This window comes from Microtus pennsylvanicus, chromosome 1, assembly GCF_037038515.1.
Source record: "Microtus pennsylvanicus isolate mMicPen1 chromosome 1, mMicPen1.hap1, whole genome shotgun sequence".
In the NCBI taxonomy this organism is placed as follows: domain Eukaryota; kingdom Metazoa; phylum Chordata; class Mammalia; order Rodentia; family Cricetidae; genus Microtus; species Microtus pennsylvanicus.
In genome coordinates, this window is record NC_134579.1 from 162,061,158 (window position 1) to 162,079,720 (window position 18,563).

The window sequence follows — 18,563 nt, forward strand, 5'->3', positions numbered from 1 at the left end:
GCATCAGACGTGTTTCCACAACATCATAGTCCGCTTCCCTGCTTGCTGCGGAGCTGTCAGCAAAAGCTCACTAGACCTGTACGCCTTGCTCGCTCTTCTGGAATATAGACGTCTGTATTCCAAATCCTCACTGTGCATCAGAACTCAAGTGACTCGAAGAACAAAAGAGAAAAGATGAGCTCACAGCAAGGGGAAACACCCTTTGCTTTCTTTCCCCACAGGTCAGGACCAGGAGGGCAGGCTTAGTCCTTGGCAGGCCTGTGAAGTGTAGTAATAAGAGCGGTGGGGCTGCGTCCCCAGCACCCCAGCCACCTGCTAGCTTATGCCCCGAAATAATTACACGGACACTGTATTCTTTTAAACACTGCTTGGCCCATTATATCTAGCCTCTCTGCTAACTCTTACACCTGGACTAGCCTATTTCTAATAATCTTTGTAGCACCCCAAGGTGCGCTTACCAGGAAGATTCTAGCCTACGTCCATCCTGGGTCTGAGCTTCATCGCGTGCGTCTGCCCAGGAGAGGAGAGCATGGCGTCTCTTCTGAGGTGTCTGCTCCCGTGAGGAGAGCTGTCGAGTCTGAGCTCACTTCCTCTTCCTCCCAGCATTCTGTTCTGTTTTCTCCACCCACCTGTGTTCTAACCTATGAGGGCCAGCCAAGCAGTTTCTTTATTTTTTTTAACCAATGACCTTCCTCCATCAGTGAAGGAAGGCAGGAGAGAGTAAGAGAAGAGGAGCAGCTGTGTGTGTGGCCGGTCACACAGAAGGGTGGAGGCTGCCTCCCTTGTCGGGTCAGTAGCCGGAATGGGGAGGAGGAAGAGGCGTGCACGAGGGAACCAGCAGAGTGTGTGTGTATTGATACCTAGAACTAAATATCTTCAGTGTCTGCATGAGACTCTCCAGACCAAGGCTGAAACGTGCGTGCTCTGGACAGCCTGAATTTCCCTTAGAAATGTGCAGCCGGACTGGGGTGCCTCCCAGCGGATGGAGGGAAGCGTGGCCACCCTGTCTGTCCTCTCCAGGAAGCGACCCTGCGGCAAGTGTGGTGGTGTGATGTGTACGTGGCAGGGAGGTTTGATAAAAATGGGCAGGCCAACACGTTTCGGTAATGAATGCTTGTTTTCTTACAGGAAGATCAGAAGCCTGGACCCTGTGAGCACAGAGTTCCATGTTCGCATCCTGTGCTTCTCTGTGCTTCTGCCCCACTGTGGAGACTGTCAGAGTCAGAGTGGACTCTCTTGTATCAAGCCCTAACAGAAATAAAGGAAGCCAGGCCTATCTGAAGGGTGAAACCTCAAGCACAAATGCTTGATACAGTAACTCTTACTGGTTCCCTAGAGCCTCCCTCCAGTCCCCTGCCTCACCCCAGATCAAAACAGACAGTAACTATGAGCCACATTCACAAACGTAGCGTTCCCACTTCTCAGAAGCACACAGTAATAACCCGTGCTGTTTCAGTTAGTAATTAGTCCCAAATGGAACCCCCATGAAGCTCTTCTTTTTTCTTCTTTTGATTTTGTTGACACAAGGTTTCTCTGTGTGGCCCTGGCTCTCCTAGAACTCGCTCTTGTAGACCAGGCTAGCCGCAAACTCACAGAGATCTTCCTGCCTCTTATTCCTGGGATTAAAGGCATGCACCACCGCCATCCAGCATGAAGCTTTTCTTGAGGGAATATGACCTAAATCATGTCACACAGAAAAGCGTGTCATAATGCAATCCGTTCTCTGGAAGTGTAATAAGTTCCTGCTGGGGTGGGAGGATGAGGAGGAGTTGATCCGTTCTATTTAGACAACATTGTAAAGTTCTGATACACTATTCTATAGTAGGGGGCCTAGAAGTAACAATTTAGGCTGTACCTTTCAGGCCAGTGAGATGGCTCGGAGGGTGAAGATGCTTGATGCCAAATTTGATGGGCAGTGTTCCATATGCTCCGGCTTCACACAGGCTGACCTCTGACCTCCACACGTGGGCAGTTGTGCTCCTCAGCACAACAAAACCAGTAAAATTTGTTATGCAAATTAACACAGTGCAACAGATCATATAGATAGAAGTGCATTTTTGCAGCACACAACTGTCTGCGCTCTATGTGCTACCATACAGTTCGCGAGCCTCGGGCAAGGGGCTAGAGGTTGAAACATACAAACACAGACAGACAGAGACAGAGAGACAGGGACATGGACCTCTGGTCACTGGTAAGAAGCCCTTTATTCAATAGCACCCTGGAGGTTATATACCCAACAGTCAAGTGGGCCAACAGGTGAAAACCTCATCCTCTGATCCTCAAGGCCAAGACAACACGTGCTCATGAAGCAGAGCTGGTAAACAACTTTGACACAGCTTTCAGTAACTCAAATCGAAGGAAAGTAAAGATCTCTAGCAGGGAAGAGCAGCTGGGGGCCGGGACTCCAAATGGTCGCAACACATTTTAAAATATTTTTTTAAATTAAAGAGTATGACTTCTAAGAAACAGAGAAGGCTATGTGTGGTGGCGAATGCCTTCAATCCAAGCACCCAGGAAGCTGAGGCTGGAGGCTGGAGGCCAGCCTCGGTGAATAGCAAAACCTGTGTCAAAAAAAAAAAATGATGGGGGAGGAGGAAAGAGAGTGGGAGAGGGGGAAAAAGGAGAGAGAGAGACAGAGGAAGGAAGGAAGGAAGGAAGGAAGGGAGGGAGGGAGGGAGGGAGGGAGGGAGGGAGGGAGGGAGGGAGGGAGGGAGGGGAGGAGGAAGGAAAGAAGGGAGGGAGGGAGGAAGGAAAGAAGGGAGGGAGGGAGGAAGGAAGGAAGGAAGGAAGGAAGGAAGGAAGGAAGGAAGGAAGGAAGGAAGGAAGGAAGAGAGGTAAGAAGAGTGCTTGGCTAGAGTTGCACATTCTGAACTGGAGGCTACGCTGTACCTCAGTAGCACCAGCAGAGGGCGCACTTCCCACACACTCCAAAGTGATTCTTCCTATATCTCAGCTGCCATTCGAATATCTAAATATTTCATATTACTATAAACCTGCCTTTGACATTTTCTAATTATTAACTTGCAAGATTTGGTTCTATAACCCCAGCAGATGTTCAAGTCTCTTACATAAAACGGGGAAAGAAGCCACCAAAACTCTGTGCCCCCCCCCACACACACATGTATTTTACTCAGCATTAGATGACTTAGCATGCCTAACACAAAGCAAAGGCTGGGTAAAAAGCCGTTACCCTGTGTCTGGGGGCCCAGTGAAACCTGGGAAAGCCTTCACAGGTTCAATAGAGACATAATTCCCTCCACTTTAGAAAAACTGAGACAGGGTCTCTCTATGCAGCTCTGTTTGGTTTGGGAACGCACCGTAGATCAGACTGGCAGGAAACTCAGTTCCGCCTGCCTCTGCCTCCCAAGCCTTAGCATTAAGGGCACGTGTCACCACATCCTGCCTCAGTGTTTCTGATTCAAGACTGGCTGGCTCCATAGATACGGATGCCAGCTATAAGCAGTCACAGTGTGTATGAAGTCTTTACGACAAAGGGTGACAAGCAAGAGCACACTGGACTTCACAGGGATACAAATGGCAACAGGAAGATGTAACTGTTAACTGTGAGGCACCTACTGGAGGGGAAACTCAGGCATAGTAGACAGTAGGTGGCTGATGTGCCCTGGCTGAGGTATAGGAGAGAAGGAACTGGATGTAGGAAGAACCTTGATGACTGTGGTAACAATATCAGCTTTGGGTGACTGACTGGAAAGACGGCTTGAGGTTAAAAGCACTGACTGCTTTTCTAGAGGACCTGGGTTCAATTCCCAGCACATACATAATCCCAGTCCCAGGGGACATGACATCCCCTTCTGACCTCTCTGCAGGCAACAGGTGGCACACGGTGCAGACATTCATGCAGGCAAAACACTCACACACTGAAAAATGATGAAAAAAATGCCATTGGCTTTTCCCTGCAGGTAAAGGGTTCCACCAGAATGGTTTTCACTTCTGCTTGCAAATTCTCCAATTGCTTTGATGCCAGGATCTGCAAGGGTCAGGGACTGGCCTGCCTGGGATGATGAGGAAGGACAGACACACAGACATGGTACAGAGGAGCTGAGGTTGGGTGGCCCGCGTGCTCTGATGGAGACACAGGAGCAGCAAGCTTGAAGTTCAGCTCATTTATTTTATATATCTGTGTAGAGGAGGTGGGTTTAGCTGTAGTCAGCTGAACGAGGGGCGGGTCTGTGGTACACACTGAACGAGGGGCGGGTCTGTGGTACACACTGAACGAGGAGCGGGTCTGTGGTATACGCTGGGGGGGGCGGGTCTGTGGTATACACTGAACAAGGGGCGGGTCTGTGGTACACGGTGAAGGGAGGGGCGGGTCTGTGGTATACAGCTGAATGAGGAGGTAGCTTTAGCTAGTGTCCTCAGGAGGTGTTTTTAGGAAAACTGTCAGGCTGTACTCATCCAGGAGGAAGCTGTAGTTGAGTTTCTATAGACACTGGTCAATCCTCTGTAAACACATGTACTTGGACCAGAAAAAGGTTTTGCAAATTTCTGTGGGACCTGAAGCACTGGGGTCTTTGACATGGCTATGAGAATGTTAACAATATGCGATACTTAATCTGCTCCCCACACTTCAATAACAGCACAGACCTTAACTGTATGAGCCTGTGCTTGTTCCTATATAGGAGATGGCAGAGCAGAGCTGTGAGGTACTTATTATTTTGCTAAAATAAACTTGGAGCTGGAGAGATGGCTCAGCAGTTAAGAGCACTGGCTGCTGTTGTAGAGGACCCAGGTCCAGCTCTCTGTATCCACAGGGCTCAGTCTGTAACTCAGTTCCAGGGGATTTAAAACCCTCTGCTGTCCTCTGTGAGAACCAGGCACGCACACGGTGCACACACATACAGACCGACACTCATATAATAAAATAAACCTTAAAAAACCTTGGAGACCTGGTGAAATAAAGTGTGGGTTTCTAAGAACAAAATGTCCTCAAGGGCAAGTGCAGGGGCCTCGGACTCTTGCAAGAAACCCCTGAATTACTGAACCTTCTGGAGCTACGAGGGATGCTCAGAGTGAATCTCTGTGCCAGAAGGGGAACTGCAAAGGCTTCAGAATTGTCAAAGGCTGACATTGCCTTGCAACATTCTCTTATCTGGCCAAGCAGAGTCAACACAGACGAAACAAACCAACCCAATAGGATGAACTCTCAGGGCGGCTTAGCAGAGTGGCTCTCTTACCCTCTGCAGTAAACTATGCCACCTGCTCTTGGGCATAGAGTTAAGACCAAGCCCTAAGTGCAAGAGGCGTAAGATGGAAAACACACACACTTTCTACGTAAAAATTTATTTGATCAAATGACAATGTATGAAGTGAATCTGAACAGTAACACTATACTCAGACACACAATATAAAGTGAACGCTACTGTAAATGGCACCCGGAGTTTCTTGTAATGTGTCTACGTGAAGCATTCATGAAGTTCTCCATCTTAAAACCAGCTTGCACGTTTAACAGGAAACCTGTACGTACGTGGCTCTTACAATCATTGTATACATACAATACATTGTAACGCCTGCACTATGCCATGGTACCCAAGGTGTTCCGAGGGACTGTGCTAACTAAAGCATGGCTGCTGCCAGGGACAGAGCTACCAAACGCTGGAGACTGAGCTGAGTAGGTGGGCACTCCAGTCACTCCGGCTTGGTGACAGACGTAGGCAACCAGGGAATGGAAGGGAAAAAGAAACAGGCATCACAGGGTCAGAGGTCTCCATAGAGCAGTTGTAGAAATGACCAAACAAATGGATTTAAATAAAAACTAAACCCTTAGAGAGGCACCCTGGGGGTCTGTAGGGAGACCAAGCCCTAAAGGAGGAGCTGGGAGGCTGGGACCCACCACTTTCTAGCAGGGGACCTTTCTTGGAGGACCAACCTGAGTGCACCAGGGACAAAGAAGTATGCAGTTCCTGCCAGCTTTTTCTAAAGTCTTTCCCACCAGCAACCAAATGTGTGTTGAGGACCCTAATGGGAGCAGGAAGCAGACATTGATGACTCTGAATTAAAACAAACAACACAAACTCATCCAGCATGCCGGAGAGCCTCCGAGGACAACGGGTGCCCGTGGTTAGAGTGTAACAGGGTTGACTGGGAGAAACAGGGTTTCAGAAAGAACTAGAAAGGTAGGGTAGCTCCCATTCCGACCAGAAAAATAGACTACTACATCTGTGCTATTTGTTTTATACGTAGGTTCTGAGGACTTTCAACATAGTCTAAGTGACAAATACGTTTTAGTATAACTATTTCGTTAGGGTCATAAACTGACTTGATGTTAGACATAGATCAGGGACATACATAAGAATAATTTCTGCAGGACATTTTCTGAACACTGATCTCAGAGCTAACGGAATGCTAAAACCAGAGGAAGCATCTTTTTGGAGACTGGTACAAACAACTTTCACTCTATTATGCTTTGTAGAAAACTATATTTGTTCATCTATGTAAATGGATCCAAAGTTGTCCACAGACCTAACACTTAGAGTTCTTTTTCTATTTTCTTCTCTGCTCGTCTGAAGTCAAGGCTATGTGAGAGGGCTACTCAATGGCTTAGGGCTCCTGTTCTCCACGTCTTTGTCTTTCTTGGAGGTACGACCTTAAAAACAGTTTCAGGTTTCTTACTCAGACTAAGTGGCTCTCTGAAGATTCCTCGCCATGAGATTATGATCTTCGCTATCAGTGACACTGATAAGCACGTTTCCGTGAGAAGAGTAAACGACTCTAAATTACCCAGGTTTAACAGAGCGCTTTTCACACAGTTTCACTCCCAGCACTCCAGACACCTCAGCTAGATTCCAGCCGATCAGCGGAGGTCACCTTTTCTACCATCTGGGGTGGAACAGTCTATGCAGTCACCACACATGAAGACTTTGGCCCCAGTGGAATCTGATATTCCCGTCTTCTCTGGGGAGCGTCATTTCCAGAGTGACTGTAAATTAGCCTTATGTGTGTGTCGGGGGGAGCTAAGTAGGTTCATGGAAACAGATCCACACTATCTACCACATCTCTCGTGGGCTAATGGAGAAAGTGGCCCCTGGTTGCAGCCTTGGCCTCAGTCAAGGCTGATTCACCTCTGTCTTTAGATTTCCAGAATTAAGAGCTTGTTCAGTGACGTCATTCCGCCTTTTCGTTTTAGGCTTAGTTCACCCCCAAAGAAGATTCATTCCGAACTTTTCATGACACGGAGCTGGCTCCAGTTGGCTTCAGTAGATGAGACAAACTGACTAGCATAGCCAACCAGTGGCCTTGGCTGAGCGCCCGCGTGCCACTGCTGCATGAGCTGAACGGCTTGGGCACAACCAAGTCTACTGCCATCCTTAAGAATGTGGCTAGCAGGAAGGAAAGATCTGTACGGAGGCCCCCTCAGCAGACCCAGGCTAGATGCCTGTGGCCACAGGTGAACTGTCTGCTCCCTCCCCAGCTGTGCTTCAAACTCTGTCCTCCTGCCTTAAGCCCCCAAGTGCTGGCATTACAGGTGCGAACCACTGTGTCTGGCTCAGTGCATCCGCTTCCAGAGGCGCAATGTGGGCTCACAGACACAGACTAAAGGGCAAAGCTGATGTTCTGTGACCCAGCCTATGTATTGCTCAGTCCGTCTCCCCTTACTTCCTCTAGCATGAGGCCTTGCCCACATCTGAGCAGGGGGCCAGGATGGCTCCAAACGACAAGGCAGAAAGTTGAGTCCAGCTGCAAGTTGGCACTGAGCTCAGAAATGCTCACACTTCCTGGCGCTGCAGGCCCACGCTTCGAGTCACGGGTAATGGCAGGGATGAGGGCCATTCGGGCACACTCGGAGGAGGGCAGTCACTACCAGCTGATCCGCAAGCCAAACGAGCAAGGTTGGCATAGTGGGGCACTTCTGGTCTCGGGGCAGGAAACAGAACCAGACAAAGCAAACTTTCTCTAAAATTTGCCATGAAAAAGTCAACTGAACAAAAGGTAAAATTTTTAATGTTGTGTCAGCCTCAATTTCAACTTACATCGTTATAATGATCAAAAGAACAACTTGTTCTGAATTACCATGATAGAGAAAAAGATACACGTGAGAAAAAAGAGCCACACTTAGAAAAATAAGTGAAAAGGCATTTGTGTTGACAGCTCTAAGATTAATTAAAATAATATTAATATATCTACTGAGAAAATACATATCTCAAAATCAAACAAGGCCTCGTCAGAAGGCTCGGCTAACTCAAGGAGCAAACCGACAGGGCAGGCGGCCCACAATTTCCGACTGGGGCCCTCCCTCACTTCCCATCTGGCAGGACTGAAGCAACCATCTAAAAGTCACGTCACAGTACTTCTTGTCAGGACGGCTTCCATCTTGGTCACTTAAAGGCTCATCAGTGCAACTGATGGACTCTAAGTGGATCTGCAGACACCTGTACAAAGACCTCGTCGTCATCTTCCACCCCTTCCTCTATTGGCTTCATCTTGCCGGACGCTCGCTGCTGTGGGGAGGACACAGCTAGAAAGAAGCACAGAGAACAAACTGCTGAATGCACACTGTGCCCAACACCTGGGAGGTCAAACCACGTGGAGATGCAGAGCTCGTTCTGGGAATGCACCCTTGCATGTCTCAGTAAGTGGTTCGCTGAGCAACCACGTCAAGCGGGAGACGCTCAGTCTAGAGAGCACCCGAACAGACCCTGCTGCTTGTGCTTGGGTAGCATGGGCCCCACAAACGCATAGGATTCCCCAGACATTGCTCCATGGTCTGCTTCAGCGTCTGCATCAGTACCCTCCAGGGGACTCCATCTAACTGATAATGGCCTGGGAAAGTTGTTGTTTAACTCATATTGCCCTAAGAACAAGTTCTGTTTCAAAACTACAGGCTTTAACCTAAAAGTACATTTCATGCTACCACAAGTGAAGCTACTTCTGGGACTGAAGTGAGAGAGTGAGCATGAAGAGAAGGTGTCAGGTGGGAGAAATACAATCCTGGGGAAAGGGTACCCATGGAGTCTTTGTGGACGCTAGTTGGCCAACGGGACAGCTCATTCACTCACCTCACCCAAAGCTCACGCTATGCATTGTGTGTGTGTGTGCGTGTGTGTACACGTCTGTGCATTTGTGCCATGGCTCAAGAGGAAGTCAAAGGACAACCTCATGAGCTGTCCTCTCTCCTAGGACCCTCCCATGGGTCCTAGGGATTGAACTCAGATTGCTAGGATTGGAAAAAGTGCCTTTACCTGCTGAGACATCTTACTGGCCCCAAACTAGGTTTTTATAAAGTAAATCTGAAGATGTGTGATGACTTGTTCACATGACAACGTTGTTAGGTAGAATCTTAAGAGCAGCCTCTCCGCCTATGCAAATAATTACAATTAGACCAGATTAGACAAAATCAAAGATGCCCACATTTAATAAATGCGGTGCTCCCGGGTGGCCGAGAAAACATGGTGAGAGGGAGAGGTGGGGAGACCACGCAAAACCCCAGGGCCCACGTGTTCCTTTCTCCAGCGCATGCCTAAATAGCCTGTTGGAGTGGTCCTGATCCTCCTTGGGGAAGTGTCAACACTTGGCAGGCTTTCTGGAGGTGGAGTCTGGACCAAGGCAGCTTCCAGGGGGAGGGGTCCAGACTCCTAGAACATAGGAGTGTTAGAGGGCTGGGGGTCTCACTTCCAATCACACATAAGCCCGAATTCTCCTTTTCCCATCACTGCAGTCAAGGTCAAGGTCCATCCTATACATAAACGAGTCTCCACCTGCTTCAGCCTCCCCTACGCCCGTGTATCCCTTTTTGCCTAAGCCACACGGCTGGCTGTATTCATTCAGTTACGGCTGAACTGTGCTGGAGAAGAACAGTGGATGCCACTCAAATCTCCAAATACTTGGCGACAACAAAGGTGCACACACAGACCTTAGACATGACACAGACTGGTCCCTCTGAAGTTAGACAAGGTCACTGACACTTGCCGGCAAGAGAGTCAGAAACAGCAGGACTTGGAGCGCTGGGGCCACCTGTAGCTACCGAGGAAAAGAAGGATGGCAGGCACGTCTCAGGTTGCTCCAGGAGGAAGGCGGGGAGGTGCTCTGCACTCAGCCACAACATGCAGCTCTGCAAACAACAGAGGCTGCACATACAGTGCCTAACACCGGACAAGCTCAGGAAACGCTATCAGGGTGTGAATTCCCATGCCTCTGCCTGAGAGCTGTGTGACGGGGAAGGGCATTTCACTTCTTTGTGCCTGGTTCCTTCACTGTGGGATATAACTAGTAAGGATGGTGCTTGCCTGGCAAGGTCTTAGGAGGCTTATGCAGTTTCTGAGTTCTTAGATCAGTGTGGGAAATAGAGGACCACCTTGCTAATGTTTGTGAGAACACTAATTAATACACCTTTGGAAGTCAGTGGTAAAAATGGAAAAAAAAATTGGCCAAAATCCATTACCACCTCACCAAAAATGGGGTTTGTGCTCAAACAGAAGTTTGTGTTTCTATCAACGGCCCTGAGTATAGCAAAGACTCTTTGTCATGGCTTCCAGATCATAGCCTCTAGTCATGATTGAATCTCATAAAATATTAAGTCAGGCTGAGAATTCACAATCTCATAAACCCGAGGACAGCTCGCCTAAGAGCATTACACCCAATCAGTACCACACAGCATCTAGTCACGGCTGTGTGGGTACGTAACAAACACACCCAGTTCATTTTGAGAGAAGAAGGGGGGCTAATTGATCTAGGGTCTCCAAGACCATGTATCAAACGGTGGTGAAAGTCTCTGGTCTAGGAGACTGGGCTCTACATTAGAGTCCAAATGGGTGAGTCTCTCAGCTACTTAACCCATATCCGTCATATTTTCAGAGAGGAAAGATAGATAACTTCCAGTGTTACAGTCTAACTGGAAGTGGTCATGGAAAACCTCCCAAGAACTTCCAGCTCTTCTGGGAAAGAGTCTCGGTCTGTCGCTATGGTATCTTCCTGGGGAAAACAGAGGCAATACTTAGAGTGTAGTGTTAACAGGATGAGGGGTGGGCATGGATAACCTCTGGGCAGCACCCGGGACTCACAGGAGGGCCCCAAAGAGGCCTGAGCTAGGAACTCACTGCTTCCCAAACCCAGCCCGGTCTTCTTCTCTCTCCTTGCTTTTCTGTCTAGAATGCCCACCCCAGTCAAATGTCTACCCTTTCTTTGTAGAGTTCCTCAGTATTTCATGAAAAATAAATAAATAAAAAGGAAAGGAAATAGCTATGGTGGAGGGGAAAGTTTACTGTAAATAAAGGGGTAGAAGTAGGGACAGGGACATCGGGGAGAGTCCAGTGTGGCCGTGACCAGATTGAACTGGGCCATGTGGAGAGATGGGGACAGGAAGGGAAAAGGGAGAGCCGGGAACCAAGTGCAGTAGTCAGGAGGCCAAAGGTCCTAAAGGGGCGGTTAACCAAAGTGTCTGGATTATATAAAGAGGGGCATTTGGGGCATCTCCCTGGACTGGAGAGTTCAGGGTGGGGGTGGGGTATGCCAGCCATACCTGTGTGATGAGTAGGTCCTGAGGGAAGCTGGGAGAACCTGGCAGCCAGATCTGCTTTGATATGTTAAATAGGGCACCTCAACTGTTTGTCCGGGTTTGAAACTTAACAAATAGGATCCTCCCTGATTCCCTCTACCATCTTCTCCCGAATCACACTATGGGCTGATGGGAACCTCTCCCTGACTGGAAGACAAGCGTCACTGAGAGGTCTACCCACCACCTCCTCTCTCCTCCAGCCTACCGTACAGTCAGGACAGGCCCTTCACAATTACTTAAATGTATGGAGATTCCCTTCCCTGCAGCATTTCACAGAAACTGTCAGAAGACAAGGCTGATTCAGTGAGTCTCCACACTGAATCCCAGTTGAGGCCAGCCCCAGTGCTGGTGGGTACCACAGGCTTCTGCGAAACTAGTAAGTCCTGTGCTGGGGAAATCTCACTGGGACACAGGGACTCGAGCTCACCCTCATCACCCAAGAATTTCAATTCTGAAAACATTTCTTAAGTCTCCGGACTTGACACTACATATGGGGCCTGTGTTGCAACTTACAGTAAGACTGAGGACCTTGTCCCTCACTGCCAGGTGCTCAGGGCCACACCCTCAGAGCTGGCTGGGTGCTTAGGTCTCACCCTCCTAGCTGGGAGCTCGGGGCCTCACCCTCATGGCTGCTGGAACACTAATACGACACTTCTCAGCACATGGCCAAGAACTCTGCCTGCTTAGTACCATCAACTGTTAAAGCTTTCCTGGCCTCTCAGCAAGAACAAGTGCCTGGAAGGGGTTGGGGGCAGGCTGGGCTGGGCTGGACGTGGTGCTGTGTGTGCCTAAAATTCCGGCAGCTGGGAGGCCGAGGCAGAGGATTGCAGTGAGTACAAGGTCAGCCTAGAATATGTGGTAAGGAAGAGATCAGCCACCCAGGCCTCATACACACAGAGAGAATTAACTTATCTGTTCCTCAGAACTCAAACTGCCTTTCAGGGTGATGCAGCATCACCACGCCAGTGTTTCTACCTCATCCCCGTGAAGACAACCCAAGAAAGACAGAAGGGGTGGCAGCTGAGGACTCCATCCTCATCGGGGAGGGAGTCTCTGGACAGACATCCTAGAAGGACAAACCAGGCGCCCTGACAGCCTGGCGGGGTTCAACGTGTGTACAAAAAGCTAAGAATAGCAATGTACTTGTCTTCCTTGCGGCCGAGTTTGGTCGCTCCCATGGCTCAATCCTCCAGCAATGCTGTTTCTCTATCTATGTCTCCTCCAGGGCAGACAAGCACAGGAGAGGAACGAGCCAATTACTGCCGTCAGCAACTACCCAATGCCACTTGGCTGCCTGGCTCTTGGCTAGGAATCAAAGCCACAGAGTACCCAGTCTTGGCAAGCATTTCAGTTAGCCCAGGTTTCCCATGCCACTGTGGCTTAGAGCAGATGTCACAGTCAACAATCCGACAGGGTCACCTGGCCTGGCCTGAGAACCTACTACTGTTAACACTTGCAAGAAGGCTGGCTTTGAAGAGGGAGGAGGTCACCTGGTCTCTGGATGAACTCTCAGAGCCACTGGGCGACATCCAGGATAGGATAGATTCAATACCATCATCACACAGCTGTGAATCATTTCCTCGCCCCTTCAATCCAGAACCACTGGAGTATTATCCAAACCACAAGGGAATACCACACACTTCAAGGGAACTATAGTACAGTTACAAAGTTGAGCCGTAATGCGTTCTTCCACCAGCGTGCCCAGTTTTGTACCAATTCTACGCACTGAGGCAGCCACAGGCATTGTCCAGAAGTCCTGCCCGCCTCACATACATGGGAAAGCATGAGAAGTTGAGGGGGAAACGGGGCTTCTCCTCGTTCAAGCTCTTTCCCCCATATCTGTATCAGGACACTACTGAGGTTCACAGCGTCTCTATAATGTTTTTCTATTCCAAATAGGGGGGAGGGCAAATAATTCTTTCACAGTCATTAAATTTCTAGAAAAAGGATCCTTGCATTTTCTTATTTATACTATATGTATAGTTGGGAGACAGCTTAACTATGTATTGTGGTCAGGAAGAGAGCATTATAATTATTATTATTTTTACTATTAGTTAAAATTACCTTCTAATATGCTAGGCTATGGTTTCTAGTTAGTATAAAGTTTTTATGGCCCGATAAGCCTCTCCACCAAAGCAATAATCCAAATCAGACCAAATCAAACGAAATTAGAAAAAGCCCAGGTTTAATGGATGCCAGTGCTCCCGGGTGGCCCTCTGGGAAAACACCAAAAGGAGAACCAGGAAGACCACGTGTTTGTTCTCTGTGGGGCAGGTTAAATAGCCTGTGGGAGTGGTCTTGGCTCTCTCTGGGGAGGTCACCATTTGGCCGGCTTTCTCGGAGGTGGAGTCTGGACTGCAGTAACTCCCAGGGGAGGTGCTTGGGGTGGAAAGTTCCACCCAAACATTTTAGAATGGATGCCAGGGGCTGGGGTGACACCTGGACCCAAACACTTCAGACTCTTTGGATACAGGGGTGCCAGGGGGCTGGGGTGACACTTCCAACCAAACAGTTAACAGTTTCTTATTTAAAAAGTATATAAAGAAGAACAGATAAGGAAAATGTTGTACATTTACACAATGGAGTACTGCACAGCAGAAAAAAATAATGACATCTTGAATTTTGCAGGAAAATGGATAGAGCTAGAAAACATCGTTTTGAGTGAGGTAACCCAGACACAGAAAGACAATTATCACATGTACTCACTCATAAGTGGTTTTTAAACATAAAGCAAAGAAAACCAGCCCACAAACCGCAATCCCAGAGAACCTAGACAACAATGGGGACCCTAAGAGAGACATACGTGGAACTAATCTACATGGGAAGTAGAAAAAGACAAGATCTCCTTAGTAAATTGGGAGCATGGGGACCATGGGAGAGGGTTGAAGGGGAGGGGAATTGCAGGGAGGGAAGCAGAGAAAAATGTAGAGCTCAATAAAAGGGGGAAAAAAGAAATGAAAATAAAGTATATGAAATAAATAGTCTCCACCTGAACTGCATCCCAGACAGGGCATAAACCTGTGGGGCAGGTACATGAGAAGCTACTTTCACATTACATCCAGCAGCCAGAGTCCGGGTCAGCAGAATTTCACACCCTTCCCACAAGCATCCGGCTCAGGAGAAGCGGCATCACTTCTTTGGAGCTGGGCACCAGGTTCACAGACGCTCAGGGGACAGGACAGAACTGGCACACTGGGCTGTTCTCCTCAGCACAGAAGAACGACTACGGCAAATGTGGAAGACTGAGACTCAGCCACACCCCGTCCCCCAACAGTGGGCACCTTCACCTGTGCCGGACTCCAGTGACAGCAACCTCCCTCAGCAGAGCAGCTGAGACTGCGGCTACTGCCTGTCACACTGTGAGGTCCCAATGCTGTACAGAGAGACTCAGGCTGTGGAGATAGGCTCTGCCCTCCACAGACCCTTTCCTGTCTTCCTAGATCCTTGGGTAGAGCCGCGGGGGTCTTCTAACGCATGCCCCAGAGGGATCAGATGCATGCAGAGGAGGAAGAGTCAGTGAGGAAAACCCCATGTGTCAGAACTCTGTGCCTCTTAAGTTCATTTCTATTTCCATGAGCTTATAATCACACCAGGCCCCGAGGGCCTTTCCTAGGAGGGTGAACACAAGATTAGCTGTTTTTAGATCCAGAGCAAAGGTCAGGCCTGCTGCCAGCTTGAGGAAGCAGCCTTAAGTCTGAGTTGCAAGGAAGTTACGCTTTGCAATAGAAGTTTGTCTGGTGTCCCCTCTTGACTTGAGAAACAGAGCTGTTTTAAGGCATAACACTTTTGTGGTCTGTCTGATGATGCCCCGGGTGCTTTCCTTCCCTTGTTGACTTTCATGGTTTTTTTCTTCATTCTTTTCAAAATACTATCATGTTTAACCATCTGGCTAACTGCTTTAGCAAGTAAAGTAATTAAAAACTTTACAAGGGTTAGGACTTTAATTAGATTATACAATTTTTGATGAATAGTGATGGGGAAGGACTTAAATACTTTTTTTCTAAGAATTATCACCAATTTTCTGCCTCTATTATTATTACACAGGCACTGCTTCCCTTTTTTCTCCTCCCTCTACTTCCCCTACCTTTTCTGTCCCCCTTCTTTCCTCCCTCCCCCCCCCTTAAGCTGGGGATCAAACGCAGGATCTGACGCTAGACAAGTGCTCTACCACTGAGATATATTCTTATCCCTACAAGTTTTTCTGGAATGAGGAAACTGAGTTTGAATTGAAGCTTTATAGACAATAATACTGAAATTTAGTTGTGGCCGTTATACCCAATTTCCCCTAAAATGATTCAACACCAACACCAGGGAACTAGGGGATAGTAGCTAGGACAGTGCAGGCTGGTGGCTCCCTGGAAAACTTCCTGTGGCCCAAAGGGTTCTCACGTTATTCCCTGAGCAGCTGGGAGGGTGGTGAGGTCCTTGGCCACATGGCACCTGGGGTGAGCAGCATGCATCCAATAGCCCCTGTCTGCCTATGAGGAAAAAGCTGAGTGAGGAGGACAGAGAGGGCAGGCTCCAGGACGTCAGTCCTGCCACAGCTCTGACTGAGCACAGTCTGCCCTAGAGAAGGCTGCAGGCAGGTTCTGTGACAAGGTCGCTGAGGACAAGGACATGGCGATGGCTAACTGGGGAGAGTGGGGCTAACAGGAGGAGAAGGTGGGGCTGAGGGTACAGGGCACAGAACTGCCACTTTAGCATGGCTCCCACCCAGAGGCTGTGAGACGCATAAGCCAGGCCGTAGGAAGAAGCCCTCAAGAGACACTTGTGTCCTTCCCTTTGGCTGAGAGACCATGGAGGCAATGGACCTGAGAACTGGAATGCTCTCAGAGGCTGCATGCTGGAAAAAGGAAAAGGCTGTGGCCCTGCTAGCCAGAGGAAGGAGATTTCACACATGGACAACTGCAGGAGAAACTGGAGCAAGGACAACGGCGATGGTTACACGCTTTGACCTGAACTGAGACCTATGCATACCTCTTGCCCTCTCTTTAAAATAAACCTCCCGCCAGGTGGCTGGAAGGGATGTGTGTCCTTGGCCCACTTTCCTGCTCTCCCCAATGGGGCCACACTGAAGAAACCCTCTCTACTTTTCAGTATTGTCTCTAACTGGCCTGGAGGATAGGCATGTAAACCTAGCTTGTTACTTCCGGGGTTCAGGCTGTGACCCTCACATCCCTGCTAACACCTCCAGGAAAGAATGGCAACACAAGTACTTCAGAGTCAAGGTGCCAAGTGGCAGGGAGGCAGGATGAGCTTCTGATGCTCCTGCACAGCAGAGCAACTACAGTTACAATGTACTGCAGAGTTCAAAGAAGCCAGCAGAGAGTCGGAGGTTCTTAACACAAACACAAAGTAAATACTTAAGGCAGTGTTCTCACCTCCCTAAAGCTGCAACCCTTTAATACAGTTTCTCAGGCTGTGCTGACCCCCAACCGTAATAATTTCATTGCTACTTCATAACTGCAACTTTGCTACTGTTAGGAATTGTAATGTAAATATCTGATATTTGGATATTTGCTATGCAACCCCAAAGGTGTCGAGACCCACAGGTTGGGAACTGCTGACTTACGGTGAAAGTTGTTACGCATTGTGCAAATGTTATCAAAGCATCACACTGCCCTTGAACATGTCAATTAAAAATAAATCTTAGCACCCAGGAGGCAAAGACAGGCGGATCTCCGTGAGTTCGAGGCCAGCCTGGTCTACAAGAGCTAGTTCCAGGACAGGAACCAAAAAGCTACAGAGAAACCCTGTCTCGAAAAATCCAAAATAAATAGATAGATAGATAGATAGATAGATAGATAGATAGATAGATAGATAGATAGATAGATAGATAATCTTAGATAACACATACCTGTATTACCAGCACTTGAGAGGCAGAGGTAGTAGGTCAAGAGGTCAACTCCATCTACATAGAGGATCTAAGGCCAGGGTGGGCAATGTGAGACCCTGTCTCAAAACAAACAACCCCACCACACACACAAGTCGTAGCCAACTTAAACAACTATCCAGATGTTTTCAAGCTTATCAAATAACTTTTACGTTATGTACAAAAGGAAAATAATACATTTGTACTTAATATTAGGAACAGTGTCCTTCAACATTCATGACCCAAACTGCAGATAAATGGAGGAAGAACCTACTGCCTGGTTCTGCATCAACCACAGTGCCATGTTCCAAACTGGGGAGATGTAGTTGTCAAAGAGAATACGCAATGACCATGACAGCTTCAGAATAAAATGAGAATCACAACATTCCGAAGGGTGGCTGTGTCAGAAATACATGACAAAAGCAAATGAAGGAGAGAAGTGATGTATGATTAATAAAAACTCAGAGAGAAATTGGAGTTCAACCTGAGGATCCGAAAAGCAAAGCTGACAGCCACTGGCTCTTACCTCAACCTCAGCCCAAAAATGATGATCCTGTCTCCAGTGTTGACTGAGTTTTCTGTCCTGCCCGGTTCCCGCAGTCGTTAAGTCCCAAAGATATCACACAGAGTTCTACATTAGTTATAAACTGATTGGCCCATTAGCTCAGGCTTCTTATTAACTCTTAAACTTGTATTAGCCCATTATTCTTGTCTATGAGAGCCACGTGCCTTGGTACCTTATTTGACGGAACAGTCACATCTTGCTTCTTCTGTGGCTGGGACAAGACTACGGACCAAGCTTTCCTCTTCCCAGAATTCTCCTGTTTTCATTTCCCACCCCTACTTCCTGTCTGGTTGTCCTGCCTATACTTCCTGCCTGGCTACTGGCCAATCAGCATTTCTTTAAAATATAATTGACAGAATACAGACCATTGTCCCACACCACTCCAGGAATCTCAGAATGAGACTGTGTCTGAAAGCTGTCTCCTCCTGTTTTATAATCCTCTCTAAGGTTGGGGTTATGGGATTAAAGGCATGTACCCCCCGGTTTCTATGGCAACGAGTGTGGCTACTGGGATTAAAGGTATATGTTACCACTGGCTGGTCTGTAAGGCTGACCAGTGGGGCTGTTTTACTTTCTGATCTTCAGGCAAACTTTATTTGTTAAAATACAGATGAAAG

At 48.2% G+C, this 18,563-nt stretch overlaps 1 protein-coding gene across 5 annotated transcripts in view; it reads right to left on the reverse strand.

Annotated features, from left to right (window-relative positions):
* Positions 1 to 6,721: 6,721 nt before the first annotated feature.
* Popdc1 (popeye domain cAMP effector 1) overlaps positions 6,722 to 18,563 on the reverse strand; it is a 35,015-nt gene continuing 23,173 nt past the window's right edge. For all 5 annotated transcript variants that reach the window (XM_075944264.1, XM_075944255.1, XM_075944274.1 and 2 more), the window contains one exon: positions 6,722 to 8,473. In XM_075944264.1, coding sequence (XP_075800379.1) covers positions 8,349 to 8,473 — 125 coding nt within the window. In that variant the 3' untranslated portion in view covers positions 6,722 to 8,348. The remainder of the gene's footprint in view (positions 8,474 to 18,563) is intronic.